This window comes from Hydra vulgaris, chromosome 14 (genome assembly GCF_038396675.1).
Source record: "Hydra vulgaris chromosome 14, alternate assembly HydraT2T_AEP".
NCBI lineage: Eukaryota > Metazoa > Cnidaria > Hydrozoa > Anthoathecata > Hydridae > Hydra > Hydra vulgaris.
The window spans coordinates 8112-34000 of record NC_088933.1 but is presented as its reverse complement, the minus strand read 5'-3'; the positions used below and the strand labels follow the sequence as shown (position 1 = coordinate 34000).

The 25889-nt window shown below is 28.7% G+C and overlaps 1 protein-coding gene across 3 annotated transcripts in view; it reads left to right on the top strand.

Annotated features, from left to right (window-relative positions):
* The window catches only part of LOC136090426 (torsin-1A-like), a 57466-nt gene extending 32525 nt beyond the window's left edge, over window positions 1-24941 (top strand). For 2 of the 3 annotated variants that reach the window (XM_065817041.1, XM_065817043.1), the window contains exons 5-6: window positions 16592-16762; window positions 23784-24941. In XM_065817041.1, the coding sequence (XP_065673113.1) occupies window positions 16592-16762; window positions 23784-24673 (1061 nt within the window). In that variant the 3' untranslated portion in view covers window positions 24674-24941. The remainder of the gene's footprint in view (window positions 1-16591; window positions 16763-23783) is intronic. The other variant, XM_065817042.1, reaches the window with a different exon arrangement.
* Window positions 24942-25889: the final 948 nt, after the last annotated feature.

The window sequence follows — 25889 nt, the reverse complement described above, 5'->3', positions numbered from 1 at the left end:
ACCCAAAGCAAACTTTAACCCTTGTGAAAAACTTGTTGAAAACCAATGAAATTCGATTAATCAAATAGCCTTAGCAAAGTCCTGACCTTAATTCTATTGAATGTCTATGTAAGCTCATTGATCGACAAATTTCAGGTCGAAAACTAACAAGTAAACGTCATTTATTGAATACTCTGAAAAAAGAATGGAAAAAATCAAAATTATTGTGATTAGAAGCTTGTGGACTCAATGCCTTGTCACTGTCAAGCAGTAGTTAATGCTAAGGGCTTCCCGACAAAGTACTACAGCAATACTTAAAAAAAAGCATTTTCAACTTAAAAAATGTTAAAAAAAAAATCTTATTCAATTTTTTTTTTTTGTCGGGATACTTTTGCAGGCGCATATTTTAATTAAATGAACTTTTAAGATTATATTGCTTAGATTTAGTAAAAATGCATTTGTTTTTAGATTTGTAATCAATTTTTCGCTATTAGAGTGAAAAATTGAAAGAAATCGGACTTTTCATTCAAAAGTTATCTCAAGTTATGCTCATGTCCGGTTACTTTTGTATGCTACTGTATATATATATATATATTGTATATATATAACAGGGTGGGTCGAGCATTTTTTTTTTAAGATACAGTTGAATTTTTTTGTCTTTATTAATGATGTATAAAAGAAATGTAACAAAAAATTGAGTTAGTTTTGCTAACTTTAACTTGAATTTTATTATATTAGGTCAAAATGCTACTTTACAATAGTCATATTTACAGGATAAAAGCATTAAGATTTAGATTTATTGATGATTCATATTAATAATATTATAATAACACAGAACTTTGCAAAAGTTTAGGGCACCCTTTGAAATATATCACAAAAAGCTGTTAGTGCTGTTTGTTGACTTCTGAATAACATGATCCTGTATTTAATTATAAGATATGTACTTGTATATATTACTTTAAAATTACATTGTTGGCTTTTTTGATTTCGTTTAACTTGTTAAAATTAAAAATAAAACTGGCTACTGTTAAAAAACGAAGTGAAACTGAAAATGGTATGCTTGGACAACCTAGACCATTCCAAACAAATCAATTGCCAACTTCTGCTGATGTTTTCAAAGTATATGACTTTTTATTATAAAATAACAATTTTGGAAGTGCTAATGAAAGCGCAAACAGTCATAGCTAATGAAATTAAAGCACTGTACAACAAAGCAAGTAAACTTACCATTGTAGTCAGCATCTTAGTTATTCGCATAAAAAGACTATTTAACAAAGAACATGAGCTTGGTAAATACTCTGAAGGCAAGAAGTCCTCTGCAACATTTGAATCAAGTTTACAGATGTTAGACCAACTATTCGATTTTTGTCTGTGTAAGTTGATAATGGTGTTCGAGAAAAGTCATCTTATTCATGTCCACTGTCAAATAAAATTCTAATACTTAAATGCGAGTTTTGGATAGATCAAAAAATGGTACGGAAGATGGTCATAGGAAAAGCAGAAAAAGAAGAAATAATTAAGTTGTAGAAGGGAGAAAAATAGGAATAAAACATGCAATTTACCGACTACAGATAAGAAACTGAAGTTTGATAAAGAAATTGATCGAAATGAAGCATATTGCAGTAATAATGAACCGTCAAAGTCACATGAAGAACTTTTGCCAATTGAAATGTTAGATGATAATGTAATGTCATGTTATAAAGTGATGTCAAGTGATAGTGAGATGTCAAGTAATAAAAAGATCCAGGTTTACAACGCTAAACAATATCCTGAGTTTTATAAGGCCATAAATAGGTGTAAAATCGGAACAGTGATGCTTGCGTAATTGCAAATTACTAAAAGATTTAGATCTTATAACACAGGAGAATGATATTGATCCAGCAAAACTTTGTCGTCAGAGAAATGGGGAGGAAAAAGGAAGTTATAAAACATAATGTTGAGGTCCAAAAAGTACTTTGCATTGAATTTAATGGGATGCAGGATGCCACTTTTGTTAAAACAAGTGGCGTTTAACTAAATTTCAAAGAAGAACATTATGCAATAGTTCCATTTCGGCAAAAAAATATGTCAATCATGTCACGCCACAAAGGAGTAAAGCTGTTGATATTGCACAAAATATGTTATTGAGCATTAACAACATCAATGTGAATAACACAGGTCAACATAATGGACTAATCAGAAAATTAGAAGTTTCCTGGGAGAACATGGCAATGGTTAGTATGCTTGTTACATGCAAATGAACTACCTCTTAGAAAATATTTCTCCATTCTGGATGGTAGACGTCCAACAGGTCCAGCTACTTTAACAGGTAAAAAAGACATCGCACCAGGTTTTGATACAAAAGATTTAGTTATTGTGAACTTTAAACGTATACCTGGTAAAGTTGAGGATGTAAGTGTAGATGTTAAGTAAGATTTATGCACTGATCAGATATACATTCTAAAAGCTTGCTTAGCTGTTCAGCAGGATTACATTGTTTGTGATCAAATATTGTTCCTCCAGACTGCTATGCCAGAAAATCGAAATCATGCAAGGTGGTTAACAAAGGCCAATCGTATTTTATGTTTGTATATGTCTGTTGAGCGACTCCAATCGTATTTTATGTTTGTATATGGTTCTGTTGTTCAACAGGGCATTAGTGGAAATCGGGCTACTGTTGGGACAAAGAGGAGGAAGAAAGGGGGGAAGAGAGCTCTGAAGCTGAAAGTGAAGAGGATGAGCAGGAAGGTGGAGGTTAAATTTGGTACGTTGTATGTGGGCTCTATGACGGGTAAAGAAAAATAGCTAGCTGATGCGATGGAGAGGAGGAAATTAGACATACTGTGTGTACAGGAGACAAGGTGGAAGGGCAGAAAGGCCAGGAGCATTGGTGGTGGCTTCAAAGTTTTCTATCATGGTGTTGATAGGAAGAGAAATAGAGTAGAGGTAATTCTGAAAGAGGAGTTCAGTTAGAGTGTAGTGGAGGTAAAGAGAGTAAGTGACAGAGTGATCTGTGTAAAGTTAGAGATTGATGGGGTGGTGATGAATGTCATCAGTGCTTATGCTTCTCAGGTAGGGTGCAATACGGAGGAGAAAGAATAGTTCCGGAGAGAGTTAGATGAAGTTGTTCTATAGGTTCCTATAGAAGAAAGAATGAGTCTTTGAGCAGATTTTAATGGACATGTTGGTGAAGGGAACAATAGTGATAAGGAGGTAATGGATAGATAAAGGGTTAAAGAAAGGAATACAGAAGGACAAATGCTGTTAGATTTTGCTAAAAGAATAAAGACGGCTGTAGTTAACACTTATTTTAAGAAAAAGGAAAAGAGCACAGGGTGACGTATAAGAGTGGGGGAAGAGGCACACAGGTCGACTATATCCTCTGTAGGAGAGGAAACCTGAAAAAGGTTAGTGATTACCAGAAGAGAGTTTAGCGAAACAGCATAGGATGGTGATATATAGGATGGTTTTTGAGGTGAGATGAAGAAGAGAGTGATAGCAGAACCTAAGATCAGGTGGTGGAATGAATCAAGAGAATGATAGGGAAGGAAGGTTAGAAGAGACAGAGGTTGTGAATCAGGAAGTTCCCCAGGGGAGCAAGGAGGAAGTAAGGGCTGCAATTTGGAGAATAAAGTGTGGTAAGTCAGTTGAACCGGATGATATTCCAGTGGAGGTATGGAAATGTTTAAGAGAGATAACAGTTAAGTTTTGACAGGGTTATTTAACAGAATCTTGGAAGGTCAGAAGATGCCTGAGGAGTGGAGACATAGCATAATAGTGCCAATTTTCAAGAATAAGGGTGACGTTTAGATCTGTAGTAATTACAGGGGAATAAAGTTGATCAGTCACATCCTGAAAATCTGGGAAAGAGTAGTGAAAGCTCGGCTTAAAGGAAAGGTAGAGATCTGTGAGCAGCAGTATGGTTTCATGCCAGCTAAGAGCACCACAGATGCTATGTTTGCTCTGAGAGTGTTAATGGAGAAGTATAGGGAAGGACAGAAGAAGTTACATTGTGTGTTTGTTGACTTAGATAGATAGTTTGTTGACTATGATAGAGTTCCGAGACAGAAGCTGTGGTATTGTATGAGGAGGTCAGGAGTAGCGGAAAGGTATGTGAGGGTGGTGCAGGATATGTATGAGAACAGTGTGACAGCAGTAAGATGTGCAGTAGGAATGACAGACAGGTTTAAAGTGGAGGTAGGACTACATCAGGGATCAGCCCTGAGTCCCATCCTGTTCGCAATTGCCATGGACAGACTGACGGACGAAGTTAGACAGGAGTCTCCTTGAACTATGATGTTTGCTAATGACATTGCGATCTGTAGTGAGAGTAGGGAGCTAGTAGAGGTAAACTTGGAAAGATGGAGGTATGCTTTGGAAAGCAGGGGAATGAAAGTGAGCAGGAGTAAAACAGAGTATATGTGTGTGAATGAGAGGGCAGACGGTGAACAGGTCCAGTTACAAGGAGTTGATTTGGTGAAGGTCGACGAGTTTTCCTACTTAGAGTCGAGGGTACAGAGTAATGGAGGAAGTGAAAGAGAGGTAACGAAGAGAGTGCAGGCAGGGTGGTGTGGATGGCACAAAGTGTCTGGTGTGAATGGTGGGTAAGATCTATAGGACAATAGTGACACCTGCTATGTTGTATGGACTGGAGAAAGTGGCACTGACAAAGAGACAAGTGAAGGAGATGGAGGTGTCTGAGATGAAGATGTTAAAATTCTCATTTAGAGTGAAAAAAAAGGATAGGATCAAAAATGAGTTTATTAGAGGATCAGCACATGAAGCATGATTTGGAGATAAAGTTAGAGAATCAAGATTGAGATGGTTTGGACATGTAGAGAGGAGACAGGGTAGCTATATTGGCAGGAAAGTTTTGGGGATGAAACTTCCAGGTAAGAGGAGGAGAGGTAGACCTAAGAGGAGGTTTATGGATGCAGTGGTCGAGGATATAACAGTGGATGGTGTGTCAGTGGAGGACACTCATGACAGGACTATATGAGGGAGTTTGATCCGCTGTGGCAATGCCACAGCTGAAAGAAGATATGTCTGAGGAAAACTTTCAAAACCATTGCATGGAACTACAAGATTAATCGTAAATTTAAATTCGCCATCCTACTTCACATAAAGCGTCATCCTTCCTGCCTTGACGGAGAAAGAAATTACTTTTTTTTATGAAGAAGTGCTATGAACTTGAGAATGGAGACTGGTAAATTCTTGAACCAGTGTTGCGAAATAACTGTTATTTTGCTCATACAGAGACCATTCTTCTTGGAGGAGTTCCAGATGAAAATGTATTAATTCGTCAGTTTTCGTGTGACAAAATAATTGATGCACGAGCTACATCACAAAGAAGCGCGACACAATTCTTTGATAGATCAATCATGAAGCTTGATCCGGAAGCTTCATCATTCATAAAAATGATTAACTGGTCTGTTGCTCTCGAAACACCACTATCGCTTTTATCAACTGTTTCTAATGATGGTCTTGAACAGTTTTAGTTCCACATTAATGTCTTGAGTGGTATTCCATGCCAATCTCAGGCAGTTGAATGTACTATTAAAAAAATATCAGCAAAAAATATGAAAGTGTTTTGGACACAAGTTACGACATGGAACGATTTCGCAGTGTCACAAATCTCGAGCAGAGAAATCGAATTGACTTTAAATCTGACTTCTTAAGCCATAACAAATAGCGAATAACTAAAACAATTTGCTATAATGTGTTGCGTACTACACTGTGACTATTTCTTTATCAACAACTACTTGCATTATTAAATATAATCTGACAAGATGTCGAGTAATAGAACATTAAACCACATATATTTACATTATTAGCATAAAGCCAAGCGTATTTACATTATACGATTATACAGTAATTTTAATTTTCAAAGTTGCGAATCTAAGACACACTTCCAATTTATTTCAAAGGAGTTTTCTTCAGTCGACTGTGATGCAACATTTTAGTAATGTTTCACAGCCCCAACTTAACATTTACATCATTACGACTTACCCTAATATATATATATATATATATACATATATAAATATGTAAATATATATATCTATTTATATATTTATATACATATATATATATACACTACCGTGCAAAAGTCTCCGCTCATGTGTAATATTTGCAAGGAACAGTAAATGCAATACATTTTAGGATGATTTTAAATATATAAAAAGAATAAAATGTTAATATAAAAAGTTGATGAGGCCAAATCATAATTTTGCATACTTTTTCCTTTTCTTTTTGTTTCAAATAATTTTGTTTACCTTTGTTTTGTTGAGTTCTGCTGCTAAAAACATGGCAGAAATTTTTCTATATGAATAACCTTTTTCACGTAAAATACATATAAAGTTCTTCAGTATTTTTTATTAAATTTAAAACTGCACAAAAGTTTTAACCAAAATATTTTTTGTAAGCTTAGGTTTGACAGTAGCAATACTACTTTCCGGCATGGTAAGGATGTTTTCAGTAATTTTAATTGGTTGCTTTTAATAGACTTATGTTTATATTTATACTTGAAAATGGCATTAGTGTGCGCATTTAATGTCTTGAATTTAATAAAGAATTTGAGAAATGGTGAAAGTAAAGAAAGAATATTGTGAAGAACTTCGTGGCAAAATATGTATTTTACGTGAAGAAGGTTATTCATATAGAAAAATTGCTTCCAAGTTAAAAATATCCGAATCAGGTGTGAGATATGCTCTACAACGATTGCATGATATTGGTTCCAACAGTGACAGATCACGTTCTGGAAGACCAAGAGTTACATCACGGCAAGAAGATACGTTTATTGTTGTGTCCAGCAAAAGAAATAGAAAAATTCCAGCCACAATTTTAACAGCAGAACTCAACAAAACAAGGGTAAAGCCAGTATCAACTGATACTGTAAAAAGAAGACTAAGATCAGTCAACTTAATTGGACGCGTTGCTGCACGTAAACCTTTGTTGAGGGCAGTAAATAAGAAGAAAAGATTGAAATGGGCAAAAATGCATAGAAATTGGGGATTAGAAGATTGGAAGAAAGTTCTATGGACAGACGAAAGTAGGTTCGAACTTTTTGGTACCCGACGTCGCGTGCATGTTAGGCGTTTACCTAATGAAAGAGTGCTTCCTCAATGTATACAAAGTACTGTAAAACATGGAGGTGGTAATATTATGCTTTGGGGATGTTTTGGCAATGGGTTAACTGGAGATTTAGTTAAAATCACATCTACCATGGATAAACACATGTACTATTATATTTTGGTTAAGCACGCGATTCCATCTGGTATTCGTATAATTGGGAAAGGATTCATCATGCAGCAGGACAACGATCTAAAACATGCATCTGGATTATGCAAAAATTATTTGAAACTAAAAGAAAGGGGAAAAGTTTGCAAAATTATGACTTGGCCTCCTCAATCACCAGATCTATCACCCATCGAAAAGTTGTGGGATGAACTGGATCGGAAGATCAGAGAAGCAGGTGAAACATCTTTTATTAATCAGCAAATGCTATGGGAACGTTTGCAAAAAGCTTGGAATGAGATAACAGCGGAAACCATGAATAAATTATTAGCCCGAATGCCAAGATTATGTGCTGCTGTTATACGCTCCAAGGTGTCTCATATTGATGAAAATAAAATTTAACATTTACAACTATATATATATATATATTAAAATTTAACATTTACATTATATATATATATATATATATATATATATATATATATATATATATATATATATATATATATATATATATATATATATATATATATATATATATATATATATATATATATATATATATATATATATATATGTATATATATATATATATATACACATACATATAATAAATTAAACAAATGAAAAGGTCACAGAAAGATATTGTTTTGGTTTGAATTGTAATTATAACGCAGACCTGAAATAAAGAATTAATGAAACTAAATGAATTTGAAATTATTCCTATTTAAGTTGCTATTTTTAGTGAAAATAGTAAAACGTTTTTTTGAGTCTGGTGCATAAAAATGCAAAAAACAGCAGGAATGGAGGTTTTTCTAGCAAAACAAAGAAATGTTTATTACATTTTGTAACTTGTGAGCCACTAGCAAATTTGAACACATCAACTTCAAATGCTGATTTTTTTTAATTGCCAACATCTGATATTTAAATTAAGAGTTTAAAATTTTAAAATTTTACTTAATTGGAAATGAAAAGTATTTATAAATATAATTAAATAAGTTAAACTATAAAATGCTCTACCAATAAAATGTTTTTATATAAAATCATATCTTCTTATTTTTCAAACCAATTCTTAAATGTAATTTTTGTCATTTAATATTTTAATAAATTTTGTTTTTTTTATTTTACAAAGCAATTGTTATATCTTATTTTTTGAAAAATTATAAATTTTAAACGATATGCGATATATTTAAACTTTCTTTTATAATATATATCAGAGATATATACATTGAAACTATATTTTATTGTCAAACTATATTTTGTCTAGTAATGACGCATTTTTTGGGGCCTAATGATAAGACTAAATTTGTCTTCTTCTAGCCCCGGTCATGTAATTATTTTTTTTATAACTTACGACTGTAAATTTTTTTTTATCGGCAAAAGTGTAAATAAATAAAGGAAATCATGCTAATTTAAAGTAAAAAATCATGAACACAAAAGAGACAAGTTTAAGCAATGCAAACAAGACCCAAAATATTGATTGGAAAAATACAGGCTAATTGCCATATTCAACATGCCATAAGGATTGTGTTTACTTAACAAATGTTGAAAAAGATTTATAATGTAATAATGTATAAACATATATTCAGTTATTTTTATATTCGCTGTTTTAACAAATTCGCTGATTCAATAAATTCGCTAATTCGACAAATCCGTGAGATGAGAGCTAAAAATTTCAGTTTGGTTTTTTTTTAGAAGGTATGATATATTGAATGCTCAGATTGCCATCGGCTAGTTTATTTGAATTATAAAAATGTGTTTTTTTTGGCTGCCATTTGTTGGAGCTTGGTTTGAGCTGTAACATTGATTGTGACAATTGACAAGAAAACACAAAAACTATTATAAAATCACTGCATCAATATTGACATTTAAAGTTGAACGTCTTGGTTATGCAAAAATGTTTAGCAAACTGATGTCAACTTGACAAGAAAACAGCTGAAAGCGAAATAAAAACCGTATCATCTTGGGAGATTTTGGTAATTTCTACTAAAACAATCTATAAAAGGGTGTTTATTATCGTGTATATAGGGTTTATACGCTAGTATAGTGTTAATACAAATAATCATTGTATACACCGTGTGTATACAATATTTTTTAACTCAATTTCAGTGTAAACCATTTGAATATAAATTTAGATTAATTTAAATATGGAAAAAGTTTTAAATAAAATTATGTTATTAAATAGATTTTGGAAAACTATTAGAAAATCTAAACGTTTAGTTTAAATGAATTTGACAAGAGCTTGAGGTAATTCAGAACATCAAATTTGACATGCTTCTGTTGCCTAAATAAGAACAGAAAATGTACTCTACTTGAAAAAATGCCAGAATGGACAAAATTGGTTTTACAGTTTGTGGAGCATGGTTTAAATATAGAAATAAATTCTTGCACATCTGTTTTTTGTATTACTTGAGTATAAGGTTTGTATTTAAGAAAGGCAAGTATAGTTAATAAAGTTTTATAAGTTTGTAATATACAGTTTAAAGCGTGACATAAAATTACTTAGAAATGGGTAATTTTAAAAACTTTATAGACTGATTTGAGTTTAAGTATATTAGTTAAAGAGTCCCAGAAAAAGATACATTTGTTTTTCAAAAACTAGGAAGAATAGATGTTGCAGAGAGATCAGTGAATGGATGTCTATACTGGATTTGCAGGATTGGACGAGATACAAAAAGCCATGAAAATTTAAACCTAGCAAAATTTATAAATTAAACGCCAACTTAACAGAGTAACTCAGTAGACTTCGATGAATCATTTTAACCCCATTGTCATCAAAAGGTAAGGAAAGACATCAGACGTCCATGTATATAGAAGGAAAAAATTTGAAATCTACAGTATTTCACACATTCGGAAGGTTCAAAGACTTCCCAGAGAATTGTATTTTCTGTATTAAAGGAATTTGCTGCAAAAAAGGAAAGAAAAACATTAAATTTTTCAACAAATAAGTTTTATTTTAAACTCATTATAATTAAAAATTATTTTCTGAATAGATGGTATTTCAATGAAAATAAATTTATATCCAAAATTGGCACCAATGAGGGAAATTTTAACACGTTATTCAACAGAAAAAGAAAAACAGATCTTCTAATGATAGCTATAGATTGCATGATGAACGAGATTAGGAAAGACTTTGGCCGCAAAATTATTGAGTCGAATGCATCAATGATCATTAATGACAATTCCTTCTTTCTTGAAAAGTATTATCACAATCAGACTATTGAATTTTAGTGCAGTTATAAGGTTGCAACTACAAATTTGAAATATTGCTTCAAGTATTAGAAATATTCTTTCTTGTTATATATCTTCTGTAAAAATTCTTTAGATTGCTAAAAAGAAGGTTAATGAACTAATTTCAAAAGATATCATGTATGTTGCTGTACCATGGAAACTAGTAGAAAAGTATGCAATCAAAATGATCTGAATCCATTCCGTTGCATCATTTGGGTGGGAATCAATGGCGATCAAGGGTCTTTAAAAGTTGTAGTGAACATTTTTGATCCAGTGTCTTCAGAATACTGTAAAAACTTTGAGCTCACTGGTGCTAATAAAGTACAAATATTGGCAATTCCATGTGGCGTTCAAGAGAGCAATTACAATTTAGGAAGATTAATTGAGATGAAAAAATTAAATGAACTGAAATTTTGTGTGACTGCAAATCTTAAGTTAATCAACAGTATGCTTGGTCTTTCACTAAGTTATTTAATTAGAAACCAAAATAGTTAATTTATTTGTTTGCATTTTAAATTTAATTAAATTTCATTAAAATAATATTGAACTTTTATTGTTAGGGGCATAGCGCAAAGTTTGCTTGTTGCTATTTTGAAGGAACGAAAGAAGAATCCACAGGTCAATTAGGAACATTTGAAAGTCTTAATGATCGGTACCTAAAGTGTATTGAAGGTAGCGAGCAGTACAAGAGCGTATAATTTTCAAAAATGTTGTTGTTTGATGTTTGCTACAAGAAAATCCAGAGACTCTGATTATTGACATAGTACCACCCTCTAAACTGCTTTTATTTGAGCATATAGTGACTCAAGTTACAGATGTGCTAGTGGCTGATAAGTTTAATAAAAAGTATTTGTTAAATAAAACAGTTATCAGATATGAATAGAATGGAGGAGGGTGTAATAAACCTAACTGTCACAAAGTCCTGTCTTGTTTAGATGAACTAATAGATATATGTCCTCTTCACATTATAACCCGCTATGAAACAGTGAGGAAGTTTAGAACAGGTAGCAATTAATAGAGGGTAAAATGTATATAAAAACAAGCAACCAATAAATAATTTTTAAATCTTTTCTTTTGGTTGCTAAGGGCTGTTTTGGAATGGAGCATTCACCAGATTTTGGCAAAGACATCAAAGATTTTGTAACAGAAATGTGCACCATTGCAAACTCTCGTAAGAATCATAAAAATTACTCTATCAGTCACATAGTACAAGCGTATAATATTTCTTTTAATATAAAGAAACAAAGATCCTTGCGTGTTTTTAGTGAACAAACTTTTGAGTTTGTACACAAAAACATAAATAAAACATTGAAAAGGCTTGCAACGTCATAAGTGAATAAACTACACAGAGAAAAATAGATGAAAATGGCAGTCATCTACTCAAGTATGAGGATTTAGAGAGTCAAATCAAAAATTTTCAATAAAAAAAGGAACACGTGTATGATATTTATGACGATATTTAACTACATACAATATTAATGATTTCTTAAATTTTTAAATCTTGCCAATTTGTTATTAAAGATGATTTTCAATTTTGTCTTATTATTTTTTGTTTATATTAAGATATAAAACTTTCTGAAACTGTTATTTATTAAACATGAATAGATCAAAGTTATGTTTACCAATGCATAAACTAATGTGTTTGCAATGAATACTCATACTACACATAGCAGTGCATACACCTTGCATAGACACTATTTTAAACACCCATTTTGCAGAGTGTTTCATTAAAAAATTATTAAAATCTTCTAAGAAGATACGGTTTTATTTTGTTTTCAGCTGCTTTTTGTCAGATTAACTTAACTTTTAGTGGCAAAACCGACATTGTAGGCTTTGTTACTATAAATTTATTTTTTCAATCAAATTATGAAAATATTTGAGAGTTGAAAGTGATGGTGTACAAAAACTCACAAAGAATTGATTGAGTGAAAGTTGTTCGTTACATAAAACAAGTGTGTAACTAATTAGCCATTTGCATGTTTTTTGAGACTCAGTTATACTGTGTCCACTGTGTTTTCAAAAATAAGACTGAATGAAGTTAGTTTTAAGTCACTAAATTTATTAGACTATACCTATTTGTTATATATAAATAAAAAAATACAGTGTATTTGATTTGTCTAAATATTTTTTAAATGCAGTGCATTTTGTGGTATAACAAATGCAAAGCATTTACTATTCTAGCCATTTAGTAAGATATAAAAATAAAAAATGTTTAACTTTTCAAATTTTGACTTTTACTAATACTAATAACATAGACACAATTGTCCTTCTCCAGAATTTAGAAAAAAAACTCTTTTTTTTAAAATAACTTACATTATAATAAGACATTTATAGCCGATAATTAGAAAATATTTTTGATATAAAAAAAGTGCTCAGTTTTCAATGAGCTCAGGGTTAAGTCAACATTTGCTCACTAAATGCTGACTTAAGTACACAAAAGTATGTATTTAAAAAAAAATTTAGTTATGCTCTTAATTGTTTTTAATGTTCAGTGCAATCTCAATGTTTAACATTTTTAATGTTAATTTTTAAAATCTTAGACAACAATCCAAAAGAGTGTCAAAAAGGCAGTAATCATACTTGTAACTTTGTATTTACACATGCATTTTGTCTTATCAAATGATCCAACTCTAAGCTCTAAATCATTTAACACTTTATTTACAAATGTTGCTCATTAACTCAAATCTTATATTCATTTGTCTTACGTTAAGTATCAAAAGTATCTTAAACATCCTGATTTACATAGTTTTTTGTTATCTTCAACGTGTGAAATATATTATGTATGTATATATATATTTATATATGTATATATATATATATATATATATATATATATATATATATATATATATATAAATATATATATATATATATTTACACACATATATATACGTATATATATATGCAACACTATATAACACTATATAACACTAATTGAAATTGAAAAAGTAACACTATATAACACTAATTACAGTAAATTGCGAAATTGTGAAAAATCAAAAAAAAAATTAGATAAAAAGCTTAAACGAGTCCAAAGTTATCATGTTTTAAAGACTTTTATTCGAAGCAAAACTTTATTCTGAGAAAACGACAAATATATAAAACAAAAGAATAAAACCATAATAAAATGTTCACAAAAAACATATCAAAACCCTCCAGGAATATATTTCGAATTTTTTTCTTCATCATCTTTGTCTAAGTAACCCTTTTTAATTGTTCATAGTTTTTTTCTTCTCTGTTTGACTCGGTCAGTTTAAAACAAAAATTAGTTTTAATTATACAAAAAAAAAAATTATTTAAATTTTATTAAAAACCTTTTTAATACTTATTTTCTATTAAAAAAAAAAATTATAAAGATAAAATTTAAATTTAAAAACATTTTTACTTTCATTTTTTGGGTTCAAAAAAGAAAAGGTGCAATCAAAAATAACCTACAGGTAATAATGAAAAAGTCATTGGTCAAAAGCGTAATTTAAGAAAACTTTTATGGGTGACGCACAGTGGGGCTGAAATGATTCAAAACTGGAAATTTTACAAAAATGTAAAAAGGCTTTACTAAACATTTATAGCTTTTATAAATAAAGTAACTAATAATGAAGTATCAATAAAAGTTTTTTATATTTTTATTTTTATTATTTAGTTACATATGGTTTTTTTATAATTAAAATAAAAAAAAATACAATTGTCTCTTAAATAAGCTTTATATAAGAATTATTAAAGTTGTTTTACTCGAAGGAAGAAAGATTTTGTTGAGAAGAAAAAAAGTACAAACTTTTTTGAAAGCCATTTGAGTTAAATAACTTAAATCTTAACTTATGTTTTTATTGAAGCAGATTTAAATAAAGTTACAAATCATTGCTTATGATTTTTTATAAAAATATAAATGAGTATCATATTTTTTTGTTATCTTTTATATCTAAATTGATTCCAAAAGATCGTTAGGGTCAAAAAGCATTCCCAGAATTATTCTTATAAATTTTAACTATGAATTTTCAAATATTTATTCTAAACTATTTAATACTTCATTTATAAATGGAACATTTCCTGATATTTTGAAGTTATCTCGCATTATTCCTATATTCAAAAAAGGCTTTAAACTTTCCTGCACTAACTACAGACATACTTCTCTTGTATCTAACATTGTTTAGATAAAAGAGAAATAGGTCCGTAGTTTAGTTTAAACTTATGTAATATAGAGTGAACTCTTTCTAAACTCATTTAATTGTTTAAATAATTTTCAATTTAGTTTTCGATAAAAACATTCAACTTGCCATGCGTTAGTAGGTATAACGGAAAAAATTAGGAAAGCTCTTGATACTGGTCATTTTGTTTGTGGTGTTTTTATCGATTTACAAAAAGCTTTCAATACCATTTGCCAAAGTGTTTTGATTTCTAAATTAAAACATTATGGAATTTGCGGTATGGTAAATGCCTTGTTTCAATGTTGTATTTCAGATCGAAAACAATTTGTAAGTATTAATGGTTTCAATTCAAGTAATAAATCAGTTTTGTGTGGTGTTCCTCTAGGTTCTGTTCTAGGTCCTCGTTTATTTTTGTAATACGTTAACGACCTAATCAATTCTGTCCACTTCTCTTCAGTACATCTGTTTGCTGATAAAATAAATCTCTTGCACATCAACAAATCGTTTCATTTTTTATGTAAAAATAATAATTCGGATCTAAAAGGTATAGTTTACTGGTTAAATGCTAATTTAAAATGTCTTAATACCGAAAAAATTGAACTAATTTTTTTTATCTCCGAGAAAAAATTATTTCTATAAAAATGTTGAAATCAAAATCAAAATTAATAATAAACAATTATATCCTTCGAAAGTTATTAAATACCTTTTTCATTCATTTCTTCAAAATCAATTAATACACCAGTACTAATTGATTTCAATCTTTCATGAAAATTTCACATTAATGAACTAAGCAAGAGCTAACGGTATGATTTCGATAATTCGTTATTATGTTGATAAAGTTACACTTAAGAATATTTACTATGCATTATTTTTATCTCATTTTAGATTTTGTTGTCAAGTTTGGGGTCATGTTGGAAACTATTGAATCGTCTCAGCGTCAATTTATTAAAATAATAAATTTCTATCCAATTGAAGCAGATAAATTGAAGTCCTTCAAAAGCTTTTTATTCTAACATTTCCAACGCTAGTAAAATCTGCTAACCTTTTTTTTTAGTTTTGACTCATTAAATAAAACTTACCTTCCCCTATCAAAAATTTGTCCACAAAAAGTAGACTATTACATTCCTACTATATTAGAAATGTGTACAATGGAAAACTAATGTACCATTTTATATAACCCAGAAGTATGGTAAAAATTCTATTTTTTATCAGTGAATCTGTGAATGGAATAGGAGCCTTGCATGCATTTTGAATGAGTCCAAAAAACTATATCCGAAAATAAATTTACTCCATCTTAAACAATATCAATTTAGAAAAATTCTGAATAAAAAAGTTAGAATAAAAATTAAAACTTTTTATTCTAACTTTTTAACATATTGTTCTTACGATTAAAATATTCTTTTATTTTTCCTTTTGTCAGTACTACACTTATCATCAGTAATTTCTGTTTATTTTTGTATTTTTTTATTATTGTTAAAACCTGCAAATTGTTATTTCTACATGTTTATTTTAATGTATGTTCTGTGTCTAAATCTATGTGTTTACAATCCATGTGTTTCAATGTAGGTTTTTGCTTATTATTACATATCTTATGTTTAAAAAATGGTGTCACTCCTTTGAAAAAAGTTTCTGAATGAGTGACACCATCCTTAACAAATCATTAACTAATTTTTATAAATAATTTTACGCTCATAACTACAATTATAATAATAGTTAATATGATTCTTTTTTCATTTTAATTATTGTAAACATACTTATTACTACTATTACTATAGTTTGTATTAATTTTTTTTATCTTATGTTATTGTAGTATATTATTACTATTGTTACTATTGTTATAATTATTATTAAAACTTGTAATATAAAACATTGTAAAAGTGATTTACGAAAAATAAATAGATTGAAGTTGTTGATGTCGCTCACCTCCTCCAAAGTAAATTGAGGAAAATCCAGAGTGAGGGTACATTTATTATTTTAAAAAATTTTTGAATATGTTATATTTTTCAATTTTTATATATTTTAAGTAAATGGTGGCTTCTCTGAATGGAGTTCATGGGGTGAATGCTCTGTGACTTGTGGTGATGGTACAAAATCAAAATATCGCGCTTGCACAAGTCCTGTTCCTGCTAATAATGGGGAATCTTGTAAAGGAGAGACATTAGTAACAAAATCATGTAATTTACGGAAATGTCAAGGTTTTCTATTAACTTATAATTATTATAATGATGATGATGATGATGATGATGATGATGATGATGATGATGATGATGATGATGATGATGATGATGATGATGATGATGATGATGATGATGATGATGATGATGATGATGATGATGATGATGATGATGATGATGATGATGATGATGATGATAATGATGATGATGATGATGATGATGATGATGTCGATGGTGATGATGATGTCGATGGTGATGATGATGGTGATACAAAGCCTATCAAAACCACTAAAGAAATAAATTTGAATGCTCTTGATGCCCGCTAAAATTATGAAACATCTTAAAATATTTTAATCTCATGCATAACATTATTATTTTGTTTCAAACTAGTGATTAAAAAAAATATATTTTTTATTTTGTTTCTATAGTAGCATATTTCTTTAAACACTTTTTTAGTAGCATGTTATCTTAAAGTTAAATAAAACATTTAACTTGAAAAACTTTCAAAACATCTGACTTAATGACACAAGTCTGCAACTTTTTCTCCTCCTTTGAAAAAGGGGCTAATTCCTATTTCTAACTGCTGAACTTGGAAAATTTAATAAAAAAATTCGCACGCATTGACTTCTCGGCACAACGAACTCACATGTAAGCCTGTAAATTAATTATATTTAAATAATTGTTAAATAATTGTTATAAATAATTAAAAGAATTGGGAGTCTCACACAATTCCCCCAAAAAAGGCAATTTTTTAGTTATAGTCGGGTTTTTTAGGAATATAATTGGCTAGTTTTGTAATTGACATTGTTCAGTTGGGTAAATTTCAATATATAAACATATATATATATATATATATATATATATATATATATATATATATATATATATATATATATATATATGTATATATATATATATATATATATATATAAATATATATATATAAATATATATATATGTATATATATATATCTTCATATATATATCTACATATATATATATATATATATATATATATATATATATATATATATATATATACATATATATATATATATATATATTTATATATATATATATATATATATATATATATATATATATATAAATATATATATATGTAGATATATGTATATACATATATATATATATATATATATATATATATATATATATATATATATATATATATATATATATATATATATATATTTGAAGACAAGTATTTTTTTAAAATTGGAGTCCTATGCTAAAACCAAGTGCTTTGGTATTGTATAAAGTTATCAGTTAACTTTAAAAGATGCACACTTTAGTCTAAAAATTATTTCCTAATTTATACAATTTTTAGTACGTTTTTAAACGAAAATGGTGGGTCAAATTTCTCAGGTTTGTTGTACGTATTTTATCGACGACCTTTAATTCGAAATTATAAAATAATTTTATGTTATATAGGCTAAAGCTAAACATGTAGTAACTTATGACGAAAATATAATCTGCGTTGAATCATATGTATTAAAGTTTGCCATAGTAGTTATGTAATTATGGAAAATCCCGTTATATACGAATGCCGGAGTTCCCACACTTCCTACCATGTCCTTTTAATTAATTGTTTATTTTATAAGTTTTTAAATGGGCGTTTCACGTTTTAAATGACTTCAAGAGGTTATGCAAATTCTTCTGATGTTTTTTGCTAACTTTGTAGTGAAAAAACAAAAAAAACGTTACAGATGTTGTTAAAAAAATAGTGTCTTTTGCATTTTCGACGGCTCCACGTCGAGTTTGTTCAGTGTGTGTCAAAGGACATGAATTTTAATCAAAAGGTAAAGTTAAATTAGTTTGTTTTGGTGTTCCCATGATCTTGAGAGAGCCTTAAAACCACTGCGTTGACTGATGTAGGCAACTTCAGGAGGATATATCAATTTTCTTTAACTGAATTAAATGACCGAATTCAAAATTTAGGAATTCAGAAAAAATCTTTTGAGTTACTAGGATCCAGACTGCAAGGAAGAAGTATTTGATGCATGGAACTTTTTTTGCTTGGTATAGAAATATAGAAAAATATTTTGTACAAGGATTTAAGTTGACAGATTATGGAGATCTTAAAGTAATTTCTATGATACTTGGACAGCAAGGTGGTTATACTGATTTTCCCTGTTTTCTATGTGAATGCGAAGTTGTGCTAAAGCTAAACACTAAAACCAGAGAGTGTGGCTAAAAGAACATTGAAGGTTGCAGATAAATTTGTTAACTTTAATTCGTTGGCTAATCTTTAAAAGAACTTTTCACCACCACTCTATATCAAACCTGGCATAATAAAACTGTTTGTGAAGGCATTGTCAAAATATGGCACACATTTAAATACTTTTCAAGTAAGTTTCCTCGTCTGGTTAAAGCAAAGCTGATGGAAGAGTTTTTGTTGGTCATTAGTTTTCAAAATTAAATATATATATATATATATATATATATATATATATATATATATATATATATATATATATATATATATATATATATATATATATATACATATATATATATATATATATATATATATATATATATATATATATATATATATATATATATATATATATATATATATATATATATATACATATGTATATTGAAATTCACTCAACTGAACTATGTCAAATTGAAGTCAAATTAAGTTAATTTGACTTCAATTTGACATAGTTCAGTTGAGTGAATGACAAATTATCTAAAATTGTTTAACTATATGACATTTAATTTTCTTTTACACATTTCCTACAGAAGTAGTGTTATTCGGGTTTTGTCTATATTTTAGTTTCCACTTAGCAGAGACTTCTTACTCGATGTGTTAAAATGATTGGCATTCTTGAAATCAGCATGCTAAAATACATATAATGCAACTCTTACCGTTTATAAAAACAATTAGAAATTTCAATTAGCTTACCTGTGGGAATAATGATGTTCGACCTATTTATCATAAAAACCATAAAAATTGAATTATTGGCGTATCCTAGACAACAAGCTTAAATTAGACCAACGTTGGGCCAATGCATGGTGATGCATTGGCAAAGGGTCAAAATTCGATGTTGGCCCAATGCAGGTTTAATCATTGATTAGGCATTGGCCCAATGTTGTGTACAAGATTGGTGCAATGTTGTATACAACGTTTACCCAACATTAGACCAACGTTGTATACAACGTAAGGCCAATCTTGTATAAAACATTGACCCAACGTTCTATGCAAGTTCGCGCAAAGTTGTATACAATAATGGCCCAATATCATATCTAAAATTAGACCACTATTGTATAAGACGTTAGACAAATTACTTTTGGTTAGACAAACTACTTTTGGTTAGACTTAAATTAACATAAAATCTCATTTACAAAAAATCTTTAAAGAGTAGTTTGTTTAAAGTATATAAATTGTGCAAAGATATCATTCAAAATGCATAAACGGATAATCAAAAAATATTTACCAATTTCTTAAGTATTTTTTTGTCTTTTTTCTTCTAGAGTACTTAAATTCTCCACTGCTTTTAATGACAATGACACTCTTTTAGGAAAATCATTATTCAGCATATCTTTGTTACTCAAATTTTTATATAGTTAAATTGTGTTTTTTAATGTGTTTTTTAGTTCACCAAGTTGCACTTCAATGCTTGCCCATCGTGCCAATAATACACTCATATCTTAATGGGATACAACTTATCTTGAAAAAAAATTCTTATTATTCTTAGAAATTATACCACAAAACACATATAACATTTATACTTTATGGAAGTAACTACAACATTTACTAAAAAAGCAAATAAAAATAAAGACAGTGGGGCAAATTTTAATTGATAAAAATATATACTTGATAATGGATTATTAATATTTTTATGAACTATGGAAATTGCTGGCGTGCATTCAACTTCTGGCACTGACACAAAACAATTCTAGTAAACATTTGAGGTACAGATTGCACTGTAAAAGAAAACAATTCCTATTAAAACAATTTTTTTTAACAGGGTTGAAGCCGAACATTTATTTAAAATATCCTGAACTTTTTAAAAAATCAAATGAATTTCCCAGACCACTTTAACAATGGCTTTTACAGTATGTTTAAAAGTACAATCTGCTGTAATGGAAATGCCAATATTGTACATGCTTTAAATGACAAAACTTATAAAACTTAGCTATTCGTTAAATTAGATATTACTAAGAATGAACACTAAGAAAAACATAAACTTCAGAAAAAAATAAATGGGTAGCACTAACAAAAACATTACAGCGTAGCTGTAAAACAAGTTCTCAATCAGAATTCTATGACTTTCCCATTATTATCTGAAGATAAAAAAATCCCTGACTTTTCCAGGTTTTCCATGACTTTAGCCTAAATGAACAAACTTTCCAGGTTTTCTAAGGAGAGTACATACCTTGTCTATACTCGTTTTTTTTTTACCTACTTTAATTCTGAGATTTAATAAGAATTCAGTTTTTAAAAACAACATCATTTATAAAATTATTGTATTACCTTTGTCTATGAGATAAATTTAAATAATCATTCATATATAAATAATAATGAACAATCGGCAACTGTTAAAACCTTACCCTCATATAAATACTATTTCTTTTTTTTTCCTAATAGTTGATTTCAAATGGATGTCAAAGTTGATGTAAGATTGATATGATGATTATTGCACAATAAAATGTTAACTAACACTCTGACTTCTTTACTGTAATATATGAAAAAGACTTTAAAAAGTGTAAAAGTTGAAGCTACCGATGAAGATTTCCAATTAACAGACAAAAACTTACCTTTTAATAAGTTTTACCGTTCTAATAAAACTTACCGTTTCATAAATTTTGTTAATTTAACTTCTTAGAGCAAACATTGAACTGCTGCACAGAGTTTGGAGTTACATTTAAATCCAAAGTCTAATAATAATTTTTGTTTTATTATATGAAAATAAGGAAAAAACCATGTCTTTCTTTTTGTTCTCCGAAGCAGAAGTTTAACTTTTTGCTAACTTCAATCTTGCATTGCTATGAAAATCTATAAATCAATTCATTAATAATTAAGTTATAACTGAAGTTAATGTTTAAGCTTAAAGTTGTTAACTGTTGTACCCAAAGAAAATATAAACAATATCCAATAAAATTAAATAAAAAAATAAAAAAAACCAAGAAAAAGGTCCCTTTGCCTCAGAAAGATGGAATATATAAAGGGTTATTTTGATTTAAATCGATTGCTTTAAATTAGTTAATTTAAATTTATTTAAATTATGATTTAAATTAGACAATTATAAATAAGATTTGAATTGAGTTTTTTTGTTACAGTTGCTTTTAATAATTATTTATTGATCTCATAATTCAATCAATTATTATAGACTAGTCATTGATCTCATAATAAAATGTCTAGCAATATTAGAAACTTTTCATAAGTAGAAATTGATTCTAGTAACATCACTTTTTGTACACTGTTTTAATATGTCAGTTAAGGTTTTTCTTTGTTTGATTTCACAATCAAATACAGAAAATATAAAACAAAAAAAAGATATTTAAAGTAAAAAAGATCAGCTTCTAACAACTACAATGCCACTGTAGTAGTCATATATAAAACTTTATATTTAATGACACTAGTAATAAATTACGAATACCTTATAACTAATTAGTGTATGGCATTTCAAATGTTTGACTTTTTTAATAAAGAGTGTTAAATAAATTTAACATTTTGAAATGTCAATACATTAATAAGTATAAAAAAAGTAACTTTTAATTTTACACAAAAACAATTGCTTTATTTACTATTATAGTGATAATTTAGATTGTAGGAAAATGTTATAAGCATATAATTTAAATAATACTTCATCATTTTAAAAACTAAAATATTAAGTCACAAGAACCTCTTGAAGTTTATTTCACATGAGAAATCTTTTATGATTCTGAGAAGATTAATAATTATAGTTTTTTTTTAAATATAAAAAAATAGAAATATCTTATCAAAACTATATTTTACTATGAAAAACCATATCATTTTTTTTAAATGTTTTGTAAAAAATTTACTAAAAAATGATTCGCTATTACATCGGCTAAATATTGGCCACGGCTATAGTGTAAAAACAGATTTTCGTAACAAAATATATCATTCAAAAATTTTGATGCAGTAAAAAGAACATTAGCTAAATGTTGGCCAAATGTATTGTGATATTTGCAAAAAACCGTTTTGCTTAATTGAAATAATACGCCGAAAAAAAACGTTGGGTAGATGTTCCCCCAACGGAATAAACTTACCAATTTTAAAACTTACGTTGGGCAAATGGAAGATTGCTGTCTGGGATGCAGAGTGTCTGCATACCGTGACATAGTTTATAATTGTAACGAACTTCATGACTGATCCAAAAATAATAATATTAAAATGCAGTCTAATCTATCTCTTCTGAGAAAAAAACTTTTGAGAGACTAATCGTTAATTGCTGATACGACGTCTTAAATAGAAATAAACAGTTTGATAAAGTACAAATTGTCTTTTAAACACCAGTTTAAACACCACTATTACATACCAGCTTTTCTACTTTGTTTGTTGCTGCATATAATTGTGATCTTTTCATTTTAGGTTGTTATAAATGAGACATTTTTTAAAAAGTTTGTCTTAAAATGGTTTTTTTTAATGTGTCTGATTTCTAAAATGCTATCCTATTTTTTTTAACTTTTATAACAGATTATATTATCTTTTAAAATTATAACTTTTAATTGTAGACATATTGTTGCATTAACTAAAAATAAGTAAATTCATAATTAAAAAAGAAATGATGTTAAAAATATATTAGTAATAGTCTATTAGCTTATCATCCTGATGATTACATTTTTCTCTAAAGGCCTGTGTTTTTAAAAACCTTTTTATTTAGTCAAAAGTAGGTCTTTTGTCACATACTATATCCAGGTATGTCGTAGTTTAAGAATATGAAAATCTTTCCAACTGTTTCTCAGTTTAAAGAAAGTTTAACTATTATTGATTCTTCTTTAAACCAAATACTCAAAAAATTTTTAACTAATATTTACATTTTAGATTGTAAAAAAAACGAATGCTGTGATGATTTATGGGTGAATCGGAGAGTTGATGAGTTGGAAAACGAATTGAGTTCAAAAGTATTTGGCCAGCATCTAGTCAAAAATCTTGTTGTTAATGCAGTTAAAAATCATATTAACAATACAAGTCCAAGTTCACCTTTGGTCATGTCTTTCCATGGACCGACTGGGTCTGGAAAAAATTATGTTTCAGAAATAATAGCCAACTCTATATACAAAAAGGGTAAAAAAAGTAATTTTGTTCATCATATAGTTGCGTCTAAACGATTTCCTCATAAAAGTGAGTCGTATCAGATAGAATACAAAAAGGCTATTTCTGAGAGTTTAGAGAATAATAGTAAGCTATGTGAGCGCACATTATTTATCTTTGATGAATTTCATGAAATGCCAGAGAATGTTGGCAATTCTATTGCTCCTTATTTAGACTACATCGATGAAATAGATGGTATAGATTATCGAAAAAATATATATATTTTTTTAAGCAATTCTGTTAGTGAAGAAATTAAGAATTATACTATTAATCATTATAGAAGTAACAAAGCAAGAGAGACAATTGGCAGTAAAGACCTGGAGAAAATTATATCTGATAACGCTTTTTATTTACCAGGTGGGTTTAAAAACTCCAATATCATTAAAAGGGCATTAATAAACGTTTATGTTCCTTTTCTTCCTTTGGAGCGAAAACATGTCAAACAATGCGCAGAAGTGGAAATGAAAAAAAGAAAAAAAGAAGTCAATGATTCCACTTTAGAAACCATTGCTAATAAAATTCATTATTTTCCTGATGAAGAACAATGGTTCTCAAATGTAGGTTGTAAAACATTAAATCATAAAATAACCGAAGTTTTTGCATTTGATGATGAAAATTGACGAAATTTTGATCTTTAATGTTCAAAGTTAGTATATTTACATTTTAAGTTTTAATAAAAAATCTTTTTCATAAACTTTTTACAAGAAGAGATAGTTAGATTTTATCTGGTAATTTAAAGATAATAAAAACTACAAAAAAGTTTTTTTATTTATGGAGGAAATAGTAGTAACTTTAATTCACATATAACATATTTTTATTGAGTTTTTATAATTTATTTTAAATTGATTTTTTGAATTATAATATTAAAAATAAACTTAAATTTGGTTATACTTTATTGTATTATATATATTTATAATTTATATTTAAATAAACATATATATATATATATATATAAATATATATATATATACACATATTTATAAAAACGTAAATATATATATATATATATATTAATATATATACATATATATATATATATATATATATACATATATATATATATATATATATATATATGTTTATATATATATGAAAACAGTATAAATGTAGAGACAATGGATGGACAATGACACTGTAATCAAAAACACAGTACAAAAACAACATATAAGGCAAAAAACCGGTCAAAAAAAACATTTAAGATATTCTACCAAAAAACATTAGAACACGCGCGTAGAAAACTTAAAAAAGATACACATAAAAAGACATTAGTGTTTAAGAAAAAAGCAAACGAATTAGGTAGTGTAAATACCAGATTCTCATCAGGGAATGGTTATGGTATTAACCCTTTTGAGGGGGTCTCTACCCTGGTATTTTGACGATTCGAATGTTTAACTCACCAACTCCTAAAAACTCCCGTCGAAGTCTTATCATCGAAATCAGTATAAAGAACCCGTCAGGATTAGGGTTAGGGTTACGGATAAGGTTATGGGTTATGGTTAGGGTTAAGTTTAGGGTCAGGGTTATAGTTAGGGTTAGGGTTAGGGTTAGAAATCCGTCAGGGTTAGGTTTGGGGTTAGGGTTAGGGGTTAGGGTTAGGGTTAGGGTTAGGGTTAGGGTTAGGGTTAGGGTTAGGGTTAGGGTCAGGGTTAGAGTTAGGGTTAGGGTTAGGGTTAGGGTTAGGGTTAGGGTTAGGGTTAGGGTTAGGGTTAGGGTTAGGGTTAGGGTTTGGGTTAGGGTTAGGGTTAGGGTTAGGGTTAGGGTTTGGTTATAATTCGCAATTACACAAAAAAGTGTAATCACTATAATGGAACACGTGTGGCCGTGGAAGCCTCAGAA